The 23,911-nt window shown below is 37.2% G+C and overlaps 1 protein-coding gene across 1 annotated transcript; it reads right to left on the bottom strand.

Annotated features, from left to right (window-relative positions):
- Positions 1-494: 494 nt before the first annotated feature.
- pomgnt2 (protein O-linked mannose N-acetylglucosaminyltransferase 2 (beta 1,4-)) lies at positions 495-23,911 on the bottom strand. The gene is made up of 2 exons (XM_020937649.2): positions 23,639-23,911; positions 495-4,209 (listed from the first exon to the last, which is right to left on the bottom strand). Exon 2 carries the CDS (start codon positions 4,120-4,122, stop codon positions 2,332-2,334), a length of 1,791 nt encoding a protein of 596 aa, XP_020793308.1. The 5' UTR covers positions 4,123-4,209; positions 23,639-23,911; the 3' UTR covers positions 495-2,331.

The following is a 23,911-nucleotide window of genomic DNA, read 5'->3' as shown; positions in this document are numbered from 1 at the left end:
TTGAAAAAGAAAATCTAAGTAAATGTATTCAAACAGGGATATCATTTGAAAACTTATCATTTCGGAGTGTTCTGAACAAACTTCTAATGTGGTGTAGAAAGCAAAACAATCACCAGAACTAGACCCAGTGGCACAGACAATATTTACACCACAATTGTTTCCACCGATGAAACCATCTCTACATTAAACCACTCCTGGACGAATGAAGGATTACACTGTCTCTTTTCTCCTAAATGTTGTAATTTAGTAATATTTTAGTAAGTCATGTGCTGTGGAAGCTTTTAAACTAAAAATGTGCTGTTAGTCAAAAAATAAATAAATAAATCACATAAAAATCTGAAAGTTTCTTTATAAAAACTATGATCCCAAAAGGGAATTTGTCTTCCCCCTGGGATAGTGTGAGTCTCTTCTTGCTCTGAGGCTGTCGAGAATGCCGATCAATCTCGGTGTTGTTTAAGGACACATTGGTATAACAAACAGTACAGAGACAAAAGTGTAAGAAATACTCTTTATTCAATCACAGTCAATGAAAAAGCAAACTCCTCACTACTCACTAAAAAACACAAACTTGCATTCGGTCATTCAAAACATACAGTTCATCTGCTCTATGTGGCTGACAGTGGAAAATCTAACCAACAGTTCATTAAATACAAGCTAAGTCACATCACAGTCTCAACATGGACCAAAATAACAATAATAATCTCTTCAATGTGCATTCAGCATAACAGCATGTCAAGCAACAATTAAACATGGTAATGGTTAAAACAGAGCAGCAAAAACAAAATGACTGATAATAAATACATTTTATGCCATGTAAACAAAATTGAAAATTCTTCCACAATTTTAGTCACAAAGGGTCAAAGTCAGATCAAGCACCAAGGGCAACTGGCATAAAAATAATTTCAAATTCGGATACACAGGGTTCATTATCAGACCGCAAAATAAAAATCCTCCCTTAAGACTGACCAGGAGACCACTTACACCTGCATGTTTAATGTCACATCAGAGTTGTTTCATTCTCGTATTCATTTCAGAGTTAACACTAAAATAGGGTGAAGAACAATTTGCAAATCTTAATGCAAAACTTTGCTGAGAGGCAATGTTTGAGTTTTCTATATAATTAAAATGTTATTCCGCAATAATACAAAACCCAAATGTAAAGACAGCCAACTAAAGCTCGTAGGAACAGAAATCTGCAATGCTAATTACAGCCAAGTGAAACTGCCTCAGCTTTCACATGAAATTATAATTATGTAAGTGTTTTAATTAGTGGCAATTAGAATAAGTTAAATAAATAATTTGTGCAGAAAAGCAGATTTGTTTTGACCGGGCAGGACAAGCACAGCACACAATAATTAGCAGTGTCGCTGTAGATAACAAACCGCTTAAAATAGAGGACGGGGAAGCAAAGTAGTAACTATAGACACAAGTACACAATGTATTTCAGAGAGAATTAATGTGTATACTGGGAGCTGTATATTTCTGGCAGACAGGAATGAGTTCAATTTTGAGCCAGTACATGACAAGTTCCAGAACAATTCACATTTGAGTTTGTAATCATGTTGTAATGTTTTCTTTTCAAAACATACCTGGAGTTTTGTTTCATTCACATATACAATATATTTGAGAAATCTTACCTATTTTATTTCATACACTTGGTCCTACTAGGTTTATTTGCCAAATATTGTAACAAAAGATACTATTACTTAAACTAGTATACAGAAAAAAAAAAAAAAATCACCTTTCCTGAACAATTTTAAAATAATCTTGATCTTTATCAGAACTGGTATAAGACCTAAGGGTGCTGCAAATCGAAATTGAGCCTACTCCTTAGTATTAAAATACAGTTTGAAATGCTAGTGTAGGTTCTACTGCATGATGTCATTAAGTGGTAGTCCGGGAAGCGCTACACTGGCCATAAACATTCACCCGAATTACTACTGCTAGAATATCAGTAATAATAAGTCTATAGTCTACACACCAAAGTAACGCAATACAGCATGAAACATGATTGGCAGAACTCAAAAAGGTACTTTGGTTTTGGCTAGACTCTGATGAGATAACCACAACAATCAATCAAACAGTCAAACACAAGTCAAAAAACGTACAAAATCTATTCTAAAATCTTTCTTACCACAAAAAGCTACATTGCATACTGTAAAAGTTTAAGAATCAGTGTTGTCTACCACTAAAAACAATTTTATTTTGCACATAAATAGATCTGCTTAAACTCTAATAGTGTCATTCCCTTATTTGAAGAAGTTTGCCTAGACCCTGTGGAAAAGTCACTGAAAGAAGTAAAAAATGAGGTTTCCAGTTGTACGTTACAGACTAGGTCCTACACATGAGCACATCTGCAAAAGGTCCTAGTAGGTTTTTGTTGAAGATACATCGCACCCAAACCAGGTAAGTCGTGAATGGTTTGATGTTTTCTGAAAAGGTATAGTTTTGCTGTGGAAGGATGTAAGGCATGTAGGTATTTTCTCCCTGCTCTTGTATCCAAACTTCATATTTTACTTCTCGTACTTTCAAAAACTTTAAATTCCACGGTATTTGCCAAGAGACTGTGAGTTTGGCCTCATTTGATGTTTGAACTGAAGTCTGACAGTGAGGTTCTCTAACTCTTCCTGGGTGTACCAAAGTTGCTGTTTTTGACTTCTTTAATACTGGTTTTGTTTTCATACCTTCCTTGAGAGCATCCAAAAATGAAGGTATATCCACCAACGTGTCCTGGTAGATTCGGAAAAGCCATTCAGGATTCCTACAACACAAATGTCTGGGGACATCTTTGCTAGCTTGTATCCGTTCCTGTTCTGCTTTTTCCAAATGACTGATGCCTCCTTGCTCCCATGGTCTATCGGGATGTGTAACTGTATTTTCCTCAATGTTGTTTCTCCATGAAATGTAGTGCAAGTCCATGCCAGGTAGGGACGCCAGTGTCTTGTAAGGGGTGTACTGCTCTGGGTTGACCGCGAATGGGAACAACTCAACCACTATGGCACCTCTAGGTAAAAACAGAGATGTGATTAACTGTGCTCCATGCATGCTAACCAACATGTATGCCCCACTTATGACTTGAACTATGCTCGGGTAACTCTGGTCTTCCAGGGACACTGTGACTACTCGCATTTGAAACTCTTGCGCAAGTGCCATGATCAATTCTGCTTCATTCAAGATCAGCCTTGTTGTTGAACGACTAAAAACGACTATGTAATCCTCCTTTTTGTCCTTATCTTCAGCACTAGCATCCGATTCCTCTGCTCTAGAAATGTTCATCTTGTCCATCAAAGTTTTAGCAAATTGCCGAATTTCATTTCCTGATACCAGAATGTTGGCTTTAGGTCCTTGTGGTTGCACAAAACCATACTGGTACCATGTAGTCATCTTTGACAAGCCGACATATGATTTTGTAAAACACATAAGCTTACCAAAGTTTTTTAGTTGTTCTTTCAATAGAGGTTGCTTGCTGCTAAGAAGTCTGTATAGATCAAAATGTGGTCCCTCACTCCACCCTTCCATGAAAACTAGCCTAGCTTCGTCATCCAAGTCCGAATACTGCTTCATGGTGTAGTAAGCAGGCAAGAGGTCATCATGGAAAACGTGCATTAAATTATCCGGATTGAAACGATTTAAGATAAGAGTCACATCAGGCACAAATACTGGCTTGGGCATTAATTTCAGTGCTGCGACTGGTAGCTCTAAAAAGTTAAAATATTGCGTGTTGTGATCTTCTACTGACGACAAGTCCAACAAGGCTGGCTGAAAGCGTCTAGACCCTAAATTGGGCAACATTACCGACGAATTTGAGTGGAAAAAGACAAACTCCTCCGCATCTGAACAGTAACAGAGGTAGTCGAATCTGCATATGCGATCTGTATGCATCTTCCCAGTACACACCATCTGCGTCCCATGTTGCTGTAATGACTCAAGGGCAACATGGTAGTCTATCCGGGCTTGGGACAGCTCTTGGGATTGCCTGGTCATGTGGAGCTCTTCCTCCAGTAAAGCAGCGTGCTCACTGAGTTTGGAGTATTTCCAAAGCAGGGCAGCGACCACAGACACCAGCAGCCCGTTGAGGAGGGTGCCGAGGGTCATCCTGCACCCGGCCACCGAAGCCCTCATCACAGCAGCTGCTCAGGCCACACCTCCCGACTCCAACCAGGCTCCACCCAACGTGCGAGGGAGCGAGACATCCGCCAACCAGAGAGACTGTGGGAGACAAAAGAGAAAAGGATGTTAGCTAAGAATGCAAAGAATAAGGTAGGCTGTGCAATAATCAAATCAAAGTCTTTTTTTGGGTCTTTTTATTAAGAGGTCAACAGCCAATCCTCTTTCAGTAAAAGCATACCGTTTGGACTTGACTTCAGACTTCAAAGGAATAGATTGGACTATCTTTGTGTTAAATGGCACTGATTTTTATATAGCACTTTTCCACCTTTAAAGGCACTCAAAAGCACTTTACATCTATCATCTATTCACACACATCCACATTCATACACCAGTGTATGCAAACAATGGGGGCAAGGTAAGTGTGTTGCTCAAGGACACAAGAGGATTCATCTGTGAGAGCTGGAATTGCACTGCCAACCTCTTGGTCTGACTGCTCTACCAATGATATTTATGTTGAGATTTGAACGGTCAAACTTCGGATCAGTGGACAAACACACTGAGCTACTGTTGCTCGATTATAGTCTGTCATATTAAATTCAAGAAATTAAGATTGAAAATCTCATTTATTAGTTTATAAGAAAAAAAAAAAAGAATCAAATAAAAAAATTGTGATGATAGATAGATACAAGGTAAACTATTACAGGTCAAGTCTAAAGACAGAATCAACCAACTGCCATCCATATGTGTACCTATTTTAAGTGATTAAGTGATTACATAAATGAAATTATGGCTAAGACACATTTACCTCTGAACTGGAATTCGCAATTGCAAGATACAGCTGTTGTCTTAACCTAGGCCTGCACGCTGCAAGTTCTTGTGGGGCCACCAAAAGAGCACTCATATGTAATTATGAAATGAAAAGATTGCCCTTTAAAGCTTTGTCTTCGTCTATCTGAGCTACACAATGCGATGATTCACTAGGGTCAGTATTACACTCCCACCTTCACTAGCACCATTTGTTTACCTTGGCAAATAAATGAGACTTTTTCCTGGGCTAACCTTCTCTGGATATGTCAGGACAAATTACAGCGAGAGAAAAGAACAACCCGGCGCGGCTCTCGAGCGGCTCATCTGCATACCCACCAAACAAGTGAGTCATTGAGAGACTAAATCAAACCAGGGGCTAATGGATAGCAGCTGCCAGCCAACACGAGGCAGCCAGCATGCTAAACAACTATCTGAAGAGTTCACCTGGATTAATCTGCAGAGGGGAAAGTTGTTTTTACAAAGGAATCCTCTCATGACTTTGCTAAGGTTATTCAATACAGAATGTAACTATTCAAAATGCCATGGTGTGGAGCAAGCAGTTTTTTGCTGAAATTGTATAATGTACAAATATATATTCCAGTTCAAACAAGACTATGTAAATTATCAATTAATATGAGAAAAATAATGCAATAATAATAATGTTATGAAAGATTTAATGCAGTGTCTTTGGAAGCCGTGTGTTAATAATGATCAAGAAATGTTCTATTATTTAGTGTTGAGAATGTTTTGTTTTTAGTGAAAAAACAACAACAAATATTCAGTGCTGAGTAACATTCCAGTTTTGTGATATCAAAATTGGTCAAGCATCAAGCCTTTTTGTTAGTATCAAAATTGAGTTTGAAATAAGCACTGAAACACTGAAAAAAGGTGTGTCAGTCTTATTTTCAAATTTATGGTAAGTACTTCAAGACAAATGACAAGTTATAAAATGGCAAGATATGAACAATATATTTTGAACACAGGATATTAATTCACACAAATCAAGATAAAAAAGAAACTGCTCATACTGATTTTCATCAAAACTAAAATCTCAAACCTAATTTATTTTTCTTTCTGCTGTTTCACACAATATCACAACAGTGAATCCAGCTTTCACACCACACATGCTTCTCTCACCTACCATTGGGGAGTTGTAGTTGTAATCTTGTACCTTCACTGTCTGTCTTTTCCCAGAATGTTTTTTTTTCACAGAAGAAACACTTTTTGCCTTTTGTTCCCATAGTTGTCAGGCATTTCAAGTTTTTTTTCCCCCCTTTTTGTACAAGAAGAGAGAGGTGTCCAGGGATATTTTGACACGGCAGTAGTACAATATGTAACTGGGAATGGAGTGACAGGATGTGATCAAATTCAAAAACAGACTTTATAAAAGTAATGATGCACAGTAGATCCTAAGAGATTGAGAGCTTTAGAAAGATTATGTGTTGAGTCAAATTGCCTACATGCATTGCCTTTAAATTTACAGTGAACTGAATGTTACCTTTGCTGACAAGGAGAGTTCAAGCTGGGGATGAGAGGAGGTGAAGTTTGGGCCACGTTTGAAATAAGAAAGAAATTATAAAAGGGATATCTCTAGATCTCTGTAAGATTAAACTGCAGGTATATTAGGAGGCTTTCAAAAGTGAGCTGTCAAAATGAAATGTGTAAAGTTATAAACACTAAAGAAGACAAGTTTGGCAGTTCCATTAGAAAAGACCATTTAATTCACTTTCCTTAAAAAAAGAAAGAAAAAAGAAACACAAAACACATTACTTGTCTGAAGAGGTTTAATATGTCATCCATGCATGATTCAGTAATGCAAACATCTGTTCCGGGTCCTATTCGAACCTTCCTTATGGTTATCTGTAAGATTCTATCCAGAGCTCAGCCCACACAACAATTCTCCATAAATATACAAAAGCATGATACAAAACTATAAACAACAACTCGACCAAACTGATGCAATGTGCAGTAGCATGTGGAATGCACGCTGATTGTGTGTTGTGATTTAGACTTAGACGGACTTAGCATGGAGAGTTATAAAACATGTTAAGTTGTTTTTGGCCAATATAGCATTTTCAAAACAATAAAATGTAACATGGTGATCTAAATATGTTATCTGTTCTATTGACTTTAAATTGGAAAATTGTCACTCCTCTTTCTGTAACTGCTGCAGTGAACTTTGGATTTTTGGTCTTAAAATATTCGTGTTAACCCGCTCTTGGTGAACCTGGTGTTTTTATTTCACTATTTTATACATAAACATATTCTTGTTCCTAATATGGACCTGACTCCAAATTCTCTCCTATAACTACTAGTCTTGTGAGCTTCATTTGACTGGAAAGCTATAGGTGACGTCACACTCCCTTAGTCCACTTCTTTATACAGACAATGCTTTACCTGCACCAGTCACACTTATCAGTACGATGACACCAGTTTGCACTTCCCCTTAACTGTAATACTAGATAGTAGATAATACGAAAAGACAACACATTATTATGCAAAATGTTTTCTTCAGTGATACAATTCCCTTGCTTCTAAGAGGAAAAAAAAAAAACACTGGTATGAATCATAAATGCTACATGAGTCCTGTCCTGTAGCTCTGGGTAAAAAGCCCATTTCCCGACACAGCGGTGCAGCTCTGGCATCCATACATCAAACTCAACAGCAGCTCTCTCCAGTTACAACAGGAGGGCCTTAGCCATACTTCCTTTTACTATGGGCTTTGTATTCCTGTTCAACCACTCAGGAGGAAACAAAACGGCTCCAGTTTATTTTTGAGCAAACCTTATAAAGCTATGAATCTGGAACACCTGTTGAGATGTATTTTTACTGTGTTTAATGCATTTGGTTCTCTTGGGTTCCAATATTTTTATGCCAACTTACATGGGGATTATTACAATTACAGTAACAAGATAGAACAATGGACCTAAAATCAAAAGCAACTTAGCAAAAGGAAAATAAAAGTTAAATATTTTTCTTCCTTTGTCAGATTGTGTTTCAAAATTTCAAGAGTAAACCCATGAATCAATTGTGCTGAAATAAAACTCTGCTAACAGAAAGGTGGGGCAGATACTGTGAGGCAATGCTTTTTTTGTTTTTTGAAATTAGAAGGTCACATTTGCGGAGTTGTAGATTCTTTAATATTAATGTGTAATGCCCCTTCTTGTATAATAAGTTATAAAGCATCAGGGCACAAAAACTATCCATATTTCTCATGTTTTGTTTGAATATTATTGTTTCTGGCATCTCAGTCTTTTGGTTTGTGCAAATTTTAACCTCTAAAGTGGAAAGGTTAAGTAATTTCACGTTCAATTTCACTCTGGACATGATGAGGCTTTTAAGATTCAGAAACAGTCAGAAGGTAAATTCAACATGACAATGATGGGCTCTTGATTGCTGGCATATTTGGTAGATAGCTCAGATTCAGGATACTTCAAGGTGGGTTGAGGTTAAAATGTTTAATCAAAACTGAATTTTTAAAAACATAAATCACAATGCTTCTCAGAAAAGATGCAGACAGATATTATGACATGATCCTGAAGTTTTTATTTAGCGATTTTATCCATAAATTCCTATTTTTAATATGGAAATGGGTCCAAATTCGCTCCTATAACTGCTAGTCTTGTGAGCTCCATTTAACAGGAGCTGAATGCTATGGGTGACACCACACTTCACTTCTTTATACAGTCTGTGACAACAACCTACAAGCTGAGACATTTGGTGGATCAGTTCCATAAAAAACAACTAATCCCTGAATTATATAATGTTCTTGAGTGCTTGAGTTTAAGGCTGAACGATTTGGGAAAAATATCCAAGTGTGATTCGGACAAGCATTGCGATTGTGATTAGATTTGTGATTTATGTTTAATAAGATTTTGTTCAATGTTCAAGAAAAATTGACAAAAAACAGGTGTACATTTCAGAACAGATCTAAACAATAGGGTCTTATTTGTGCAGAATAAGAAAGGATATTTTGTTGTTTGTGGATGAAATGATGGTATTTCAAAAATTCCTACTTGCATTCATTCAAACCAAAGATGTTCATTCTGTCTCTTTTTGTACTTCTTGGGTTATTTTCAAAAGACAATACAAAAAAGTGTATTTACATTGTTGACATGTTTTAGCTCCTAGCTGCAAGCCATCTTCAAAACTGTCACAGGTGTTAGTGGTGACGTGTTGTATTTCAGCTGTTGTTACTTCCTGTAGTCAGTCTTATTGACCTGGCAGGTGCATTCATTCAAATTGTGTAGCCAATTAGATTGTGATTAATCTTGCAGCCCTACTTCAGTTAAATTTTATTGATTTGCAATTTAGTGCTCTTTCATACAATTGTCTGTCTACTTGTCTGCCTACAATAAAAAATTTGTAACCTATAAAATAATGATTTATCAATTTGTCTTTGACCTTGTAGTCTTCAATTGTTTTAAGCTATGTCTCTAATGACCATTACAAAAGCATAGTGACCTTGTAATGACCACAGCCTGCTTTTTTCTATTTCAAATCTGGGCCAGTGTTGACAGGAGCAGTACTCACACTCCCTTCTTTATTGACCTTACAGGGAAAACTGCGACTGCGAGCTAGATTTACTGTGCATTTTAAGACTAATATCGAAATTATGTTGACAATACAGGCAGGAAAGGTGGCCAGACTTAAGATATTTATTGTTTATATGCAAATAGCATCTCTAAAAATATCAAAAAACAAGTGGGGCCTACCAGAAACAATTCTCTTCACTTGCTTAAAAAATCGTTGCCGCATAATAAGCACATAAATAAAGGTTAATGTTATTTCCTGTGACAAGATGTCGTCCCCAGTCAGAGGAGATGTGAATCAAAGAGCTGGATACAGTACAGTGGGCCCATTGCATATGCAGCAGCCAAAAGCACAAATGAAATACAGTGCAAGGAGGAAGCTGCTACTGTGGTTGTAGCCTGTATTTGGTGGGTAAAAGGGCAAAAAGGACATTGCAGTAGTAGAACAAAGTAGTATAAAAATATGCAAATTACAACAAACAGCTTTCAGCAATCCTTTAACAGGGGAACAAAATAACAGTGGGACAGAAACAAAAGCCTGGAGTCAAATACAAAATTACAATGACTTACCAGCCAAATCTTGTTCATTCTGATGAATAGCCAAGTAAAATGAATGTAAGATAAACTTCATATAGCATCATAGGCCATAATGCGATTGTTTTAAAACATAATAAGCTAAATTTCACATTAACAACTACTAATAAAATCCACAAATGGCACATGTTACACCGATACAAAAAAAAATTGTTGATTTAGAAAAATAGTGAATGCATACTTTAATAGTTTTGCTTTTAAGAACAATTGTCCTGTTTTCAGAGCCTGAAATTTATCAAATTCATTTCTTCAACATACATAAATCTATATTTTACATTTTGCTCATTTGATACTTATAGTACAAAATTGTGTGCAGAGACAGGGGGTAAGTGAAAACAAGATTTTCTGAGCACTCAAGCTATACATGCAGGACAATGTATTATCCTGATATTATTCAAACCCCAAAATTCTTAGTCAAATAAAAAGGCTAATTATGCATGCTGTGAGGAAGATTATTAGGTGTGACCACTTTGCTAACGGGAGCCAAGGGGAATACATTAGCGCTTACTCAAACCAGTCTCATAGTATTTCAAACAGCTTAGTGCTCAGTGGTGGAAACAGAGCATTATATTTAACAGTAACCGCATTTACATTATGACATCCAACTGGCTCCTTGGGTGGACAATGACAAGGTCGCTGTGGGGCGTGTGGAGCCAGCAGCAGCAGCTCCTCTCTCCCCCTCACTGCACACAGCTCCCACTGGGACACGCCAAATGCCCTTTGCAGTTTGTCCGCGCCAACAACCCCAGCTCCAGCAAATGTCACCACTGCCACTGCATCAAGACCAGAGAGAAGGAGGAGGAACAATGCACTCATTTACATCTCCACAAGTCCCTCCACTAAAAACAGCTACAGACTGGAGACTGTTTACTAAAGATCCCACTGTTCATTCACAACATGCAGGATTAGTAGACAAAAGACGGCATACAGGCCACTTCACTTCAGATTCAAATGCTTGTAAGAGGTGCTGCAAAGTGGCAATTTGGACTGACCCTGAAGAGAAGTGCCTTTAGACTCATTAGAAGTGAGAACTGGAGTGATATGCTGTTTGCACTTAAGAGTAACATAAAAGGTCAGAGCAGTGTTGTATGCAAAAGATTTAACAAATAGTGAGAAGCTATTAATGAGTAAAATCAAGATCTAAACCAAAATCTGAAGACATGGACGGAGTGTTGTCTTTCCTCCAAAGAATGTACTGTAATTCTGCCACACTGCCAACTGTTCATGATGTACTTGCATTATAGGGCAGGTATAATGAAGGAGACCTTTTTCTCCCACACAGGAAAGCTATTTGAAGAAATTAGGTTGCACCAATCATCAGGGACCTCCCTGTAATAACATGCCATATATTCACAAAGATCACATACTTCAATTTGTAAAAAAAAAAAAAGAAAAAAAAAGGTTATCAGTATGACATATAGTCTGGTGGAGATGCGCAGCGACGACCATTTTAGGAGCTGATTTTGATACAGAGGGAAAGACTTCATACTCAATATTAACTTTGATATCGCTTTGGGAGTGAAAACACAATAGCACTACTTCCTTTAATATTGCATGTGGATGAAAATCAAGACTATTCTTAAAGGTGAACTGCAGAACCTTTCTGCGCAACCTGCTTGTTTCCTTGAAGATATTATTGCTTTGCCAGGAATGCTCCATAGTATCACATTAAACATATCCATCCAGAATGTATTGTTTATGGGTGTTTCTATGGCTTAAAAATACAACAATTCTCTCTGAATTGGGGTGACTCTCCATAGATCTGCATTGTAATGTAGTGTAGTGCTATAACCTGCTTGTCTCTCTCATGATAGATAGGTTTAATCTATACTGTGGAACATTGTAGACAAAGCAATAAAATTTCCATGGAGACATTTCTAGTGGCAAACCCTCCACTAGAAATGCTACACAGTGCACCTTTAAAGGTCCTTTTATGCATTATTTTTAACCTGTTCACGTGAGAAAAAAAAGCTTTATATATATATATATCTATATCTATCTATCTATCTATCTATCTATCTATATCTATCTATCTATCTATCTATCTATCTATCTATCTATATATATATATATATATATATATATATATATATATATATATGTATATATACACATAGCATTTTTTTCAGGATTGACTAATATTTGGTATGCTTTTTACAACCCTATGTGCATAACAAAGTAAATATGATACACAGAATATGATAGTACTCTTATTTTGCAAAATTACATCCATTTGGATTTGAGAAAAAATGTGTTACCAGTGTATTACCAATTCAAATCAAGAGGAGTGACACCTTTTAAAAATGTTAAAAAATGTCAAATCTCATCTGAATATTTCTATATAACTGTTGCATCTGCCTGTGGTGTTGGCGCAGGGGAAGTGTGAATGCGTCACATCTGGGCCCATCCTGTTTGAATCTCCTCATGTTAAAATGGGAGCTGTCACCAAGCCCCCGGGGGCAGCCCTTCAGGTGCTCTGCTAAATCTGTTGTGCTAACACTCACGTGGTGGTTACTTCTCATACACAACATGGTGCAGTGCTTGGCTCTCTTCCCCTTTTTTTTGTCTGTTTGTCTTATTGTGTTGTCTTTGTCCAACACAATGGTTCACATAGGCCCTGGCCTTGTTGTCTTTAATGAGGAGCAGCCATAACAAGTCTATACAACCTGTGGAGAGCTGCAGGAATGGAGCAAATTGGGCGAGTGACGAGAAGAAAAGCAGAGGTATTTGTACACAATGGCTCCGTTCAACTACCCGTACGTTTTCTATACAAACAGTTGTGTAATGAAGGATTCAGGCAGCTCTATATGGGAGCTATCCAGTAACAATTCTGGATGATTCATATTGACAAAAATGATTAATATAATTATTTTCCCCCAAATGTATCGATACAAAAAATATTCCGATTTTTTTATGTTTAGAAATAGTCAATAATGTGTTTGTTAATGTCTTCTTGACTGAAGTTTAAGTATCTCACAAAACATGAACTTACTGTAAAATGAATGACAAAAGGGTAGAAACTTCACTTGTACACCTATTTTTGGAAGATTACATTAATCCATTTTAAAACAATTCAATATACAGTGGGTCTTTCAATTCAATATGGGTTTATCTATGGCCATTGCTGATACTGACTGTTTAGAATCCAGAGCAACCGATGACTGATAAGCGGTGCCGATATTTCTGGGCTGATATATATGGCCGATTTAGATTATTTTGCTCAAATTATGTAATTTGAATGTACTACAAACTCACCCACAGTCCTCTTGTTACCACAAACCTTTAAGAGAGCTGTGGAGTCATGCTATGTGCAGTGACAAATGTGTAAATAAAGTTTAGTTGTATTCTTTAGGCATTGAGGCATTTAGGAGATTGACCAAAGCAAAATATTAGCCTATGCAGGACATTTAAGGCCGATAGCTGATGTGCAAAAATGTCCAAATATCGGGCTGATATACTGGTCGGTCTATACTGAATAGTCTAATTCTTAATATATCTAAACAGTGATATTATTCATTTTACATGATCTCCTTCCTCAATTTCATAAACAAAGGAGATCTTTAAGGTGGTGCAGCGTAGTGTTTTCGAATACAGATTTCTAAAAGGGTAACTATTCTAATATTTTCCTCTGTGGTTCCATTATTATCTGTTCATTGCCTCGTCTCTGCTCTGGATGTGCACCACTGCTGAGAAAATCACTGCTTTGGTTTGACCCTCACCATTTGCAGCTAACTCCGACTCTGCCGCTGTTTGGTACGGGGCCAATACACTTTATTAGAGGCGGTTAGAAAATAATAGGCTTCTTCAAACCACAACTGATAAAAGCAGAAGGCTGAATCACACACTAAATTTACTCTCAGCCAAAATCTGTTAAATAAAGCTTGTTTTTCCACTGACCTGTGCTGCCTGACATAATGGGTGTTTGAAATGGTGAGAAACAGTTTAAAAGGCTGTCATGATTAAAGTAGGAACTATTAAACACTTCCCAAAATGTGCAATTCTCATAAATAGTGTTAAAAGATGGACAGTGGAACTTTTCTGGAACAGCGTCCACTCATTTCTTTCCATTCCAGGCAAAGCAATAAAGTCTTCATAACCAGAAAGGATGCATAGTGAACCTTTAGTAGGTCATTCACATCAGCACCTACAATTTAACTTGAACACCCAAAAAGCAGATACTTGTGGAGAAAAATGTTCTTTCAAAGTGGGTTCCTCATCCATTTCAAGGAACAACAGGAATGCATAAAGACTTACAACAGATAACAAAAGAGTTTGTTGTAAAGCAGATGTTCTATCACTGTTATTTTTATCTGGATGAGGCATCAGGCATCACAACCTTATGGCCTTGTCTGGGGAGAGGGAAGTCTGGACATCTTCATTCCAACCCTCATGTCCATATTCAAGTTCTCCTGACTACATGCAAAATGATACCTAAAAAAAATAGAGTAGTTCCTTTTTGGTTAATGGATTTGTGTGTTACAGTTAAATGCTATAATGTTTTTCCCAGTATCCTGTATAAAGGTTTAAAATATGTTAAATGGTAATATTGGTCTAAAAAAATGCTTAATATGACTTGATACTAGAATAGAAATCCATTGAAGCCCCACCTTTTGATAGTGAAATTTTGTCATAGAAAGCAGCAAATTTTCCAGTATGTGACATTTTTGAATCATATCTATAATCTGGAGACTCAAAGTACAGAGAAGTGGGTAGGGATAGGGGGTAGGTGAAACAGCAGTTTTCTGAGCATTCAAGACTCAAATGCAGGACAATGCAGAATTTCTCAAACATGTATGAATCCATCCATCAAATAACAACTCTGAGTAAGCTAATAATGATGGAACATGCTTAAAAGCTACTAAGTATAAAATATTTCCCCTTTAACTACTATGTTCTCCCCATTTTCGATTTAGCTTTTCTAACAACTCCTACATCACAAAGCCATAAATCCTGCAACAGTTTTTTTTATAGTTTAGCATATGTACAGTAACATTTAAATATTTATGGCTAAGAAGAAATGCTCCGCTCTTAAGCATAATCTCCTTGTGATGTAGAGGCTGCAGGCAAAGACACTGAGGGGAAGAGCTCTTGACCCTGCAGATCCTAAGGCACGCCGCCCACAATACATGCTCTGAAGTTGTATAAAATATGCACAGATCGTACATCGAAGAAAATATGAACGGTGGATTTCAAGTAGTTCAGCGAGTTTTCCAAGTCCTAACAAGGTCAGAGCAGACAAAGACAGAGTGCCAGGGGATTGTACATTAAAATCAATATGCATTTCAGTATAGAGTGCATTTTAGTCACTTTACATTGACCTTCAAGCAATAAAAGGAAAGACAACCATACAAAGATGGTGATTCTAATACTAAATGCATAACTCCAGTATATCTATTAGGTATGTGGAGATACACTACTGGAATCAGATATTGGTGTTGATATTGAACATTTTTGAAGGATCGGATATATCGGTTCAGTCGATGATATCTCAGTTTACTGGTCGATGTTAGCCCAAAACAAGCTGTAGTATTGAACTTGTGTTTAATCAAAGCTGTTCAGTTGTTATTTTAAATGATAAACAACAGATACAACACACAATTGGGTAATATTTAACCATAAGCCAAATAATATTTTCAGTCTTTGCCCTAGCATCAGTTGATATTGAGTATGGGCAGATACTTGAACTCAAAGTAGCAGCATTTGTATTGGAACAGAAAAAGCTGGGTCAGTGCATCCCTAATACCTTTTTTTTTTTTTTTTGACTGCTAAAATAACCTGACTGGAAATAATCACAATGGTCAATTATTATATATATACCTAGTCCCACAATGTATAAGCAAACTGAAGCAATGACAATATTATTAGTTATTCTTATAGTGTCGTCCAACAATAAGTACCATCCAGCCACTTAATGCTGTTGTGTCCTTGGGAGAAACACCCCTTTACTTGAGTGAATATACATGTGGGTTTGTTGGTGATGAATACTGAATAGAGGCCACTGGTGTGACTTAATAAATAAAAACAATGGCCGATTCCAAACAGACCTGCATTAAGTTGTCTTGTCATATGAGAATAAAAGAGCCCCTTGTGTCTTCATTAAATGTACAGGCTGTAACTTTCTGGAGGTGGCGTGTCACCTCCATGATTCTATGGAAACTGAAAATTTAAACATATGTTGGAACATTGTACATGGGGGCCGATAAGCTTTATGTCGTATTGTGGAAGATTAGAGCCAACAACGAAAACTGACATAATGGGTGTTTGAAATTGGGAGAAACAGTTTAAAAGGCTGTCATGATTAAAGTAGGAACTTTTAAACACTTCCCAAAACGTGCAACTCTCAAACACAGCATTAAAGATGGACAGTGGTACTTTTCTAGAAGAGAGTCCTAATTACTCCCAGCATTCCAAGCAATTACACTGGATTAGGGCAAACATTTCTGTGTTATAAAAAGAAGTTACATGGCAAAAAAGTCACATACTGTGACTTTAATTAAAGTTTTCCTAAAAACTTGAAATGTGGAGGCAGCGGAAGATTTTTTTTTCTTCCAAGTACAGAAATTGCAGTATCCAACCTATAATGACCCAACCTGACTAAAAATAAATCTCAAAGTTTGTGCATGGCCAAACTTTTTCTTCATCACAGCAATCCCCCACAGTTCCATCATACCTTCCAATTAAATTGCTTCTTACTGTTTTTTGGACCAAATATTTCACTTTTATTCTCACAAGAATAGATGCTTTTTTCTCTCTTCCTCATAACTGTCAGTCACAGCCGCTTGGCACTAGATCCGTGGTTTAGCCGGTGTTAGTGGTTAGCGTCTACGTTTACTCTGGAGATGATAAGCGCCCCAATGATGTGGCGGTGGCTGAGAAAGCGGAGCGGCCAGGGCAGTCTAATGCATTTTAATGAGAATCCTGGAAAATGGAAGCGCTAAAGACGGGAGAGAAATAACAACATCACCTCCCAGCACTGTTTGTTGTCCCTGGATCATCATATTTTTGCTATTTACAACAAGCTTTTCTGTCTGCTTTAACCTTTTCCGAGCTTGTGCTTCTTTCACCTTTCAAATCACCTTGCCGATCCTTGACAAGCATCGCATTAGGCCTGTACAAGAGCCTAGAGGAGCGCCCTATCTCCTGTCTCCTTCTCGTTCTCTTCTCTCTTCCTCTGTGGCAATTTGATATCTTTTGGCCGTCACGGAGCGTCCTCATTGGCTGTCATCTTTATGCCTGAACTAAATGTGGTGTGTCAGTTCACATCAAGCGTTGCGGAGCTCACAGTGGCACGCAGGAGAATTAATGTCCCTGCGGCCATTATCAGGCTATACAAAGACAACCTTCCCTCACATGGTATCTCCGCTGTGTCAACGCGTTCGGACAAAACTGGTATCTGCAGCAAAGACAGGAGAGGATTCAGGGACAGCATGTTATGGAGGCGCACAAGTCTATACGCGAATCTATCTAAGGATATTTACAACAAGGATCAGCTCAGGTCTGTCAAAATTTTAAAGAAGGGATTACCGTGCCGGTGCCGTGCTTCTATGTAATTTGATATGGCCATGAAAATCAACCAAAGTGACATTGTGGTTAATAAAAATGATCAGCAAAGTTATGATATTGGCTTGTCATGGTTACAAATTTTGAAGTGTGATAGTAGGGCTGTTCGATTATGGAAAAAAACAACAACAAATTTAAAATGAATATAGGCTACAACTATGTACCTTAGAGCAGTTTTGTGATGCATAAAATATAAAAATGAATAACTTTGAACATGAAATAAGGCATAGAAAAACATAAATGTATCCAAAATAAAAACTATATGTCCAGCTGTTTTACAATCTCTATATTTAAAAAATAAAATAAATATACTTATTTATATAAAAATATCCCAAAATAAACTTTGTTAAGCTTTAGGGCGCACTCACACTAGGACTATAAACCTGTGCCGTGCTCAAGCACGATTGTGTAGGGTTCTATGTTCCACATTCACACCTGCACAACCGAACTGAGTCGATGACATCTTCAGACAGTGTTTGTTTACATGTCACACAGCAGAGCTAACACTTTTAGTGGAGAAAATAAGACCAGCAGCAGAAATATCCTTTAAATAGAGAGGCAGATATGAGTCCAGCTGCGATACACGCTCCTCGGAGAGTTTATGGATATAATCAGTAATGTAGCTCCCATTACGCATAGCGCGTAGGGCACCAAGGGCTTGTGGGGGCACTACGTGAATCCTCGAAAAACTATGGTCGTGCGCCCCAGTCCTCACTTTCGCTGGCACATAAATTGTTTTAACTCGATTATATGAGTTGGAGATTGTTTGACACACAAATCTAAATCGGGATCAAAATTCAATCAATTGCACAGCCTTGTGTGATAGACAGCTGAAGAAAATATAGATGATTAATAATAATACTGAAACAAATTTATGCCACTGACAAAATAATCTTGAAGTTGAATTGTCCCCCAGAACTATTCTAAATGTACAATACAGTTAAAAAGCATGAACTGCAATAAATAAACAGCCGAATGAAACACTATAGTTTGTGTATATATAACTAGTCAGAGAAGTTATTTAATCAACCCCCAACAGCTCAAATATAATAACAAGTAGAGCAGTAAAATAACAAAACGTTTCCCACTAATACAAAGAAAATGTTCCCATCATGATAAATATTGACCCCTACACCAAATTTTTGTTCAATCCATCATGTACTGTACTGACCAGAAACCAATATAGTAATTATTGTGACATGCCTATTATGGTATGGTTCAGATCAGATGTACAGATCAAAACGACAACAACTGATACTCCTGATGTGGTAGTTTTAAAGGTGGGGGTCACTCATATTATCCATGCAGAGAGCTGTTGCTTCATAAATGCGGAGAGATGCCATCATCCAGTTTGGAAGCAAAAAATAGACTTGGTGCATCACAATGACGATAGTGTCAGAAATGGCCCCAGTCCATTATCCACATTACAAGTCTCAGTGCTAATGATGCACTGCTTAACAATAGGGCTGTTTGTTATAAATATTGACCAATTATAATGTATTTACTGTACATTATTGAATCAACGATTTATAGAGTAGATTTATAGGGTATAATATTGCATAGTAATAAACTGATAGGATGGCAGATATATCAGGTCGATAACCAGGGCTCAACACAAAATAATTAGTTGATGAAATTATCAAAATTGGCCCTACATATCATCCCAAAAGTTAGCCATTTATTTCTCTGGTTTGTAAAGAATGTGCACTGGGACAAGCCATGAATAAAAATATATGGACCTCTAATATCACAGTTATTGTTTTGGAGAAAAAATCTACATCTGGATATATTAACAAATAATGTATATAAAGAGCACTAAATGATTATAAAAACTAAAACAAACTAGCTGCTTAATCTTTTCAATAAAGCTAACATGGCAGTTCTGCTTTTTTGTGGTTTATTTTATAGTCCATTCAAGTTTTGTGAGATACACAAACCTCAACCCTGACATTTATAGACATTGTTTGGACACTTTTCTGATGGATTGCCATAATATGATCGGGATATTGTCATTGAGATATCCTTAAAAAATCTAGATATTAATTTCAGTCAATATCACCCATACTGCTGTCTTTTCTAAAAAAGATAAGAGCCAATGAACTGAATAATTTCTAAGAGAGCTATTTTTTGCTTGCTCAGTTAGTTGACAGTTTTAACCTCGTGTAGCACAATAATTTGGTTCAGGTTTGTGTCACTATAAGTAAATTATTTCTGTGATTTTTGGATTTTTGAATTTTCAACACCTCATGTGATACTTAGTCAATATGTAAATAATGCACAACTGCCTCATATATTGATGACATTGTCCTAACCATCCTTGTGTAAAATGCAGGAGTTTTAAGGCATGCTCATCTGCTGTAAGCCGGCGCTGGTCCCAAAGGAGCCCAGGGAGAAGCGGGGCTGATGAGGAAGTGACAGACGGACAAAGAGGAACAAACCGAAAAGGACACAAGCGAAAAAGAACGCTGCAGCAGACTGGCATTTCAACACTGCCCCGGGACAAGCGAGAGAGTGGTACAAAGAGGACACATACAGACGCTGAAGGGAGGAATGCTCATATCTGAACAGGTCATTTTAGTGCATGGAGAGTGTATTATATTGTTTATGCCAGTTTTACAAAAATATGTAGCAAAAAGTATTTACATTTTTAACAACGAGTCTAAATACTGACGCCACACTAGATGGGTTGATATAATAATTTTCCGATATCCAGTATTTAACTTGCTGTAACATCAGGTTTTCTGAGGCTTTTTGCCAATACTGACATCAATGTCGAGATTTCTATATTACACAAATTGAAGTAAAGCTCACAGATTAACTGTTCACTTTATTTTTAATGGACACAGATAAGAAAATGAATCAATATATGGAAAAATCAGACTGAGAATCAAGATTCCTCATGCAGACCACTGAAAGTATATTAAAGAAAGAAACCAATGCTATGAGAATCACACAAACGCAACACACTTGGACAGACTGTGCTCTCTGACAAAGGGATTCATTATTGGAAAGGTCTTCCTCTGACAATAAAAGAAAGTCCAACATTAGCCACGTTACAAATGGTACTTTAAACTGTGGATAAAGAACAGTCTGTGTGCACTTTTAACTGGCCTTGTATCATTCAGTGTTGTCTTTCTTGTTTTGTAATTGTCTTCTGTATTATCTGCCTAGGGACAACAGATGGGAATTAACGTCTTTGCTATAATCTGCCATATTTATACTGTAACCATTACAGATTCATTAATAAATTACGCACAGTTCTTATCCAATAAAATGAAATAAAAAATTAAACCGTTGTAAGTAAGCAAATATTTACTAAACTGTATTCTATGTAAGATATTATTATAACCATACATCGTTTACAGACAATTAAAAACACACACACACGAGGTAAGAAAGGTCTGCATTTGCTCCTTATCAAACTATTCCTGATTGAAAGCATGTAAAGATGGATGCTACTGTGAAAGATGAAAAGAACAAAGTCACTAAAGGCTAACTAAATATACACGTGCTGTTTTAGTCTGTGTTTCAATCACACACTATGACACATTTTGAAAACGCTGAATGAGCTCGTCCTTGGCCTCTGTCCTGACCTCCCATCAGTTTTCAATAAGACATGATCAAATAGAGAAATCTCACCGTTCTTAGTACACAAAGAAGGGCCACTGAATTTAATTGCCTCTCTGGACATAGAGCCAAAGAAATCATGTGTTCTAACAAAGTTTTTTCTATTATGACATGTACATAAGATCAGTAATTGAATAGTTTTGGTATTAATTCCCCACAATGCAAATTAATATAATTCTCATTGATAAAAAGAGGTCATTAATGTGAAAGCCATCAAGAATATTCTGTTCTTTCTTGGCATGCTATGTTTATAATTATTTTGTGTGACAAAACTATAAAGCTGCACATCAGAGTGAAGCCCGCAGCTACTTCAAGCCTGACACTCCACACTTGGTGATGGTAAACTACTTTGGTAGCCTCAGCTGCCCTGGAGTAGACTGACAAAGATAAGGCTACAAATCTGCACCATCAGCCCTCTATAACCACCACCAATAGCTCAAGCACTCAAACACAACATTCATGGACAAGATAAAGTGAAATGTCTTGCCCAAGAACACAACAATCAAGTATGCACTGGTTTAAGCAAAGATCAAATCGCTGACTGGTGATCACTAGGCCACTGCAGTCTTGGCTTATTTTATTTGTTAGACAGAAACTCATTTAAGAGGGCACTGAAAAACTGCATATATCATTTTTACAATTATCACAACTATATTTTCCCAAAGAAGCTTAAGCCCAGATATCTTTGCAGAGATGATTATTAGAGTAGCAAATGTGTGCACTGAAACTGTGCCTAATCTATTTACTAAAGAACTGTAGTGCATCAGCCGTGACACTTTGAAAATCCACTCAAATCTGCTCAACCGAAAAGACCGGTGATACACACAGCAGTAATATTGGGGAAGAGAGCGAGATGTAGAGAATATGAGCACATTTCTCTGTTGAACATGCAAAAGTATTCACGGAGGCCGATCCAAACTCCTGTTTTGGGCAAGTCAGCATTTTGTGAGCTGAAGAATAGCTTTGAATTATTCCCAAAGACAAGGCCAGAGATTTAGATGAAAGAAGACAGAAGGGAGAAATACACTTAGGGAGTTAACATTTTATAGTACAATTGCATTATATAAGAGTTAGAAAAGAGAAGCAATCAAAATACAAACATAGATATGCTAAGAATAATGGTATGATAAAAGGTGGATGACCCCTTTAAATAATTCAGTGGGGCAAAAGAGGGCAAGACCTTTTGCGAAGCACTGCTAAAAGATCATTTCAAATCATCTGGGTGCCTACTGTACATTTTTTATTCATTACTAAACAGTACTAACTCCATATTGTTATTGTCATGGACACTTTTGATTCAGTCTCAACTACCAATGTAAAGGTAACTGAAGAATGCATGTTAAACTAGCCTTGACTTGGACAACAGATACTGCCGGGGTCATAAGCAGAAAACCTGTGGTAGTAGGGCACACCACTGTTATGAAGATGCAGAGTGAGGCTACAGCTGACACACTATTAGTTCAATCCTTAATGTTGCACTGGGTTTCACTTTGTTTAGTCCTGTTTGGACACAATTTTAGTGCTTGCTGTGTGACCACTATAGTAACAGATTTTTAGCTCCAGGTTGTTTAATTCCTGTTATATTAAACACACGCATCTGCAATCTTCTGCTAATATTAAGGCAACTGAACGCTGCAATCGTGTTACAGCACTATTACAAATATAGCAAATGTCTCGCACTTAAAATAACATGACTATTAGAGCAGGAAGGCAAGCAACTGAAGTGAACTCAATTACCTCTCTTTGCAACAGCTTTGCAACCAAAACATTATTCTTCTTTTTGTGCAAGATTGTCTTCTATAATGCATTTTTTGACACAAATTAGCTTTTACAAATACAGCAAAGCACAACTTGAATTCAGCTAAACTACTCTCAACTTTAGAGAAGCTGAAACAATAGCATAGAAATATCGGGTTGTTTACTGTCCACTTTACCAACAAGTAGACTTAAGATTCATGTCATTTAGGTCATTGGGTTGACAGTGGCTCGTATACCAGTTTACAAGTAGTGCAAATTTCATCTTAAGTGATGCAAAATGTAGGCTAAATAACTAACAATATAGGACTACTTAATGCTCATCCAGAAAGAAAAGACCCAAACACAAGGTGGATTTTGAAACATCAACAAAGTGAGGATTAAGTAATAATTTCTTGTTTTTCCTAATAGTATCAAGAATAAGTGACTAACAGGACTTTAATAGCACTTTTATAGCAAACACTCCTCGGATCTCGTGGGCTTGATGTCATACATTTCTACTCGCGTCCTGAACAATTACTGTCCGTCAGGTGGAAGGTTCTCTCACATCACCTATCAATCACTCTCACTTACACTAACCCCTGCTAATACAGAGGAGCGCCGTGACAGGAAAACACCATGACACTTTATTAAAAAAGATACAGTATTCTTACCTTCAATCAAAACGTGTCTTTTCTTAGAGATCAGATGACAGGTTAGCTCATTTAGGCAGCATCAGTCCCATTCATTGCCCGACGATCTGAGCAGGGAGGTGAAGACATTTAGAGGGGAAAAAAGAAAAATTTCTCCGATTGAAGTGGACTCTTTCCACAGAAATAACCTCGTGTTCACTCATTAAATTTTCCTCCTCGTAACAGCGGCTTTTGACGTTGTTTACAGCTAGCCTAGCAGTCAGAGAAGCAGAGAGAGAGAGCAGCTGCTTGGAA

The sequence above is a fragment of the Boleophthalmus pectinirostris genome, unplaced genomic scaffold (assembly GCF_026225935.1).
Source record: "Boleophthalmus pectinirostris isolate CB_2022bp ecotype Guang Dong unplaced genomic scaffold, ASM2622593v1 HiC_scaffold_6, whole genome shotgun sequence".
NCBI lineage: Eukaryota > Metazoa > Chordata > Actinopteri > Gobiiformes > Gobiidae > Boleophthalmus > Boleophthalmus pectinirostris.
The sequence above is the reverse complement of the archived record's forward strand: the minus strand, read 5'-3'. Positions and strand labels throughout refer to the sequence as shown.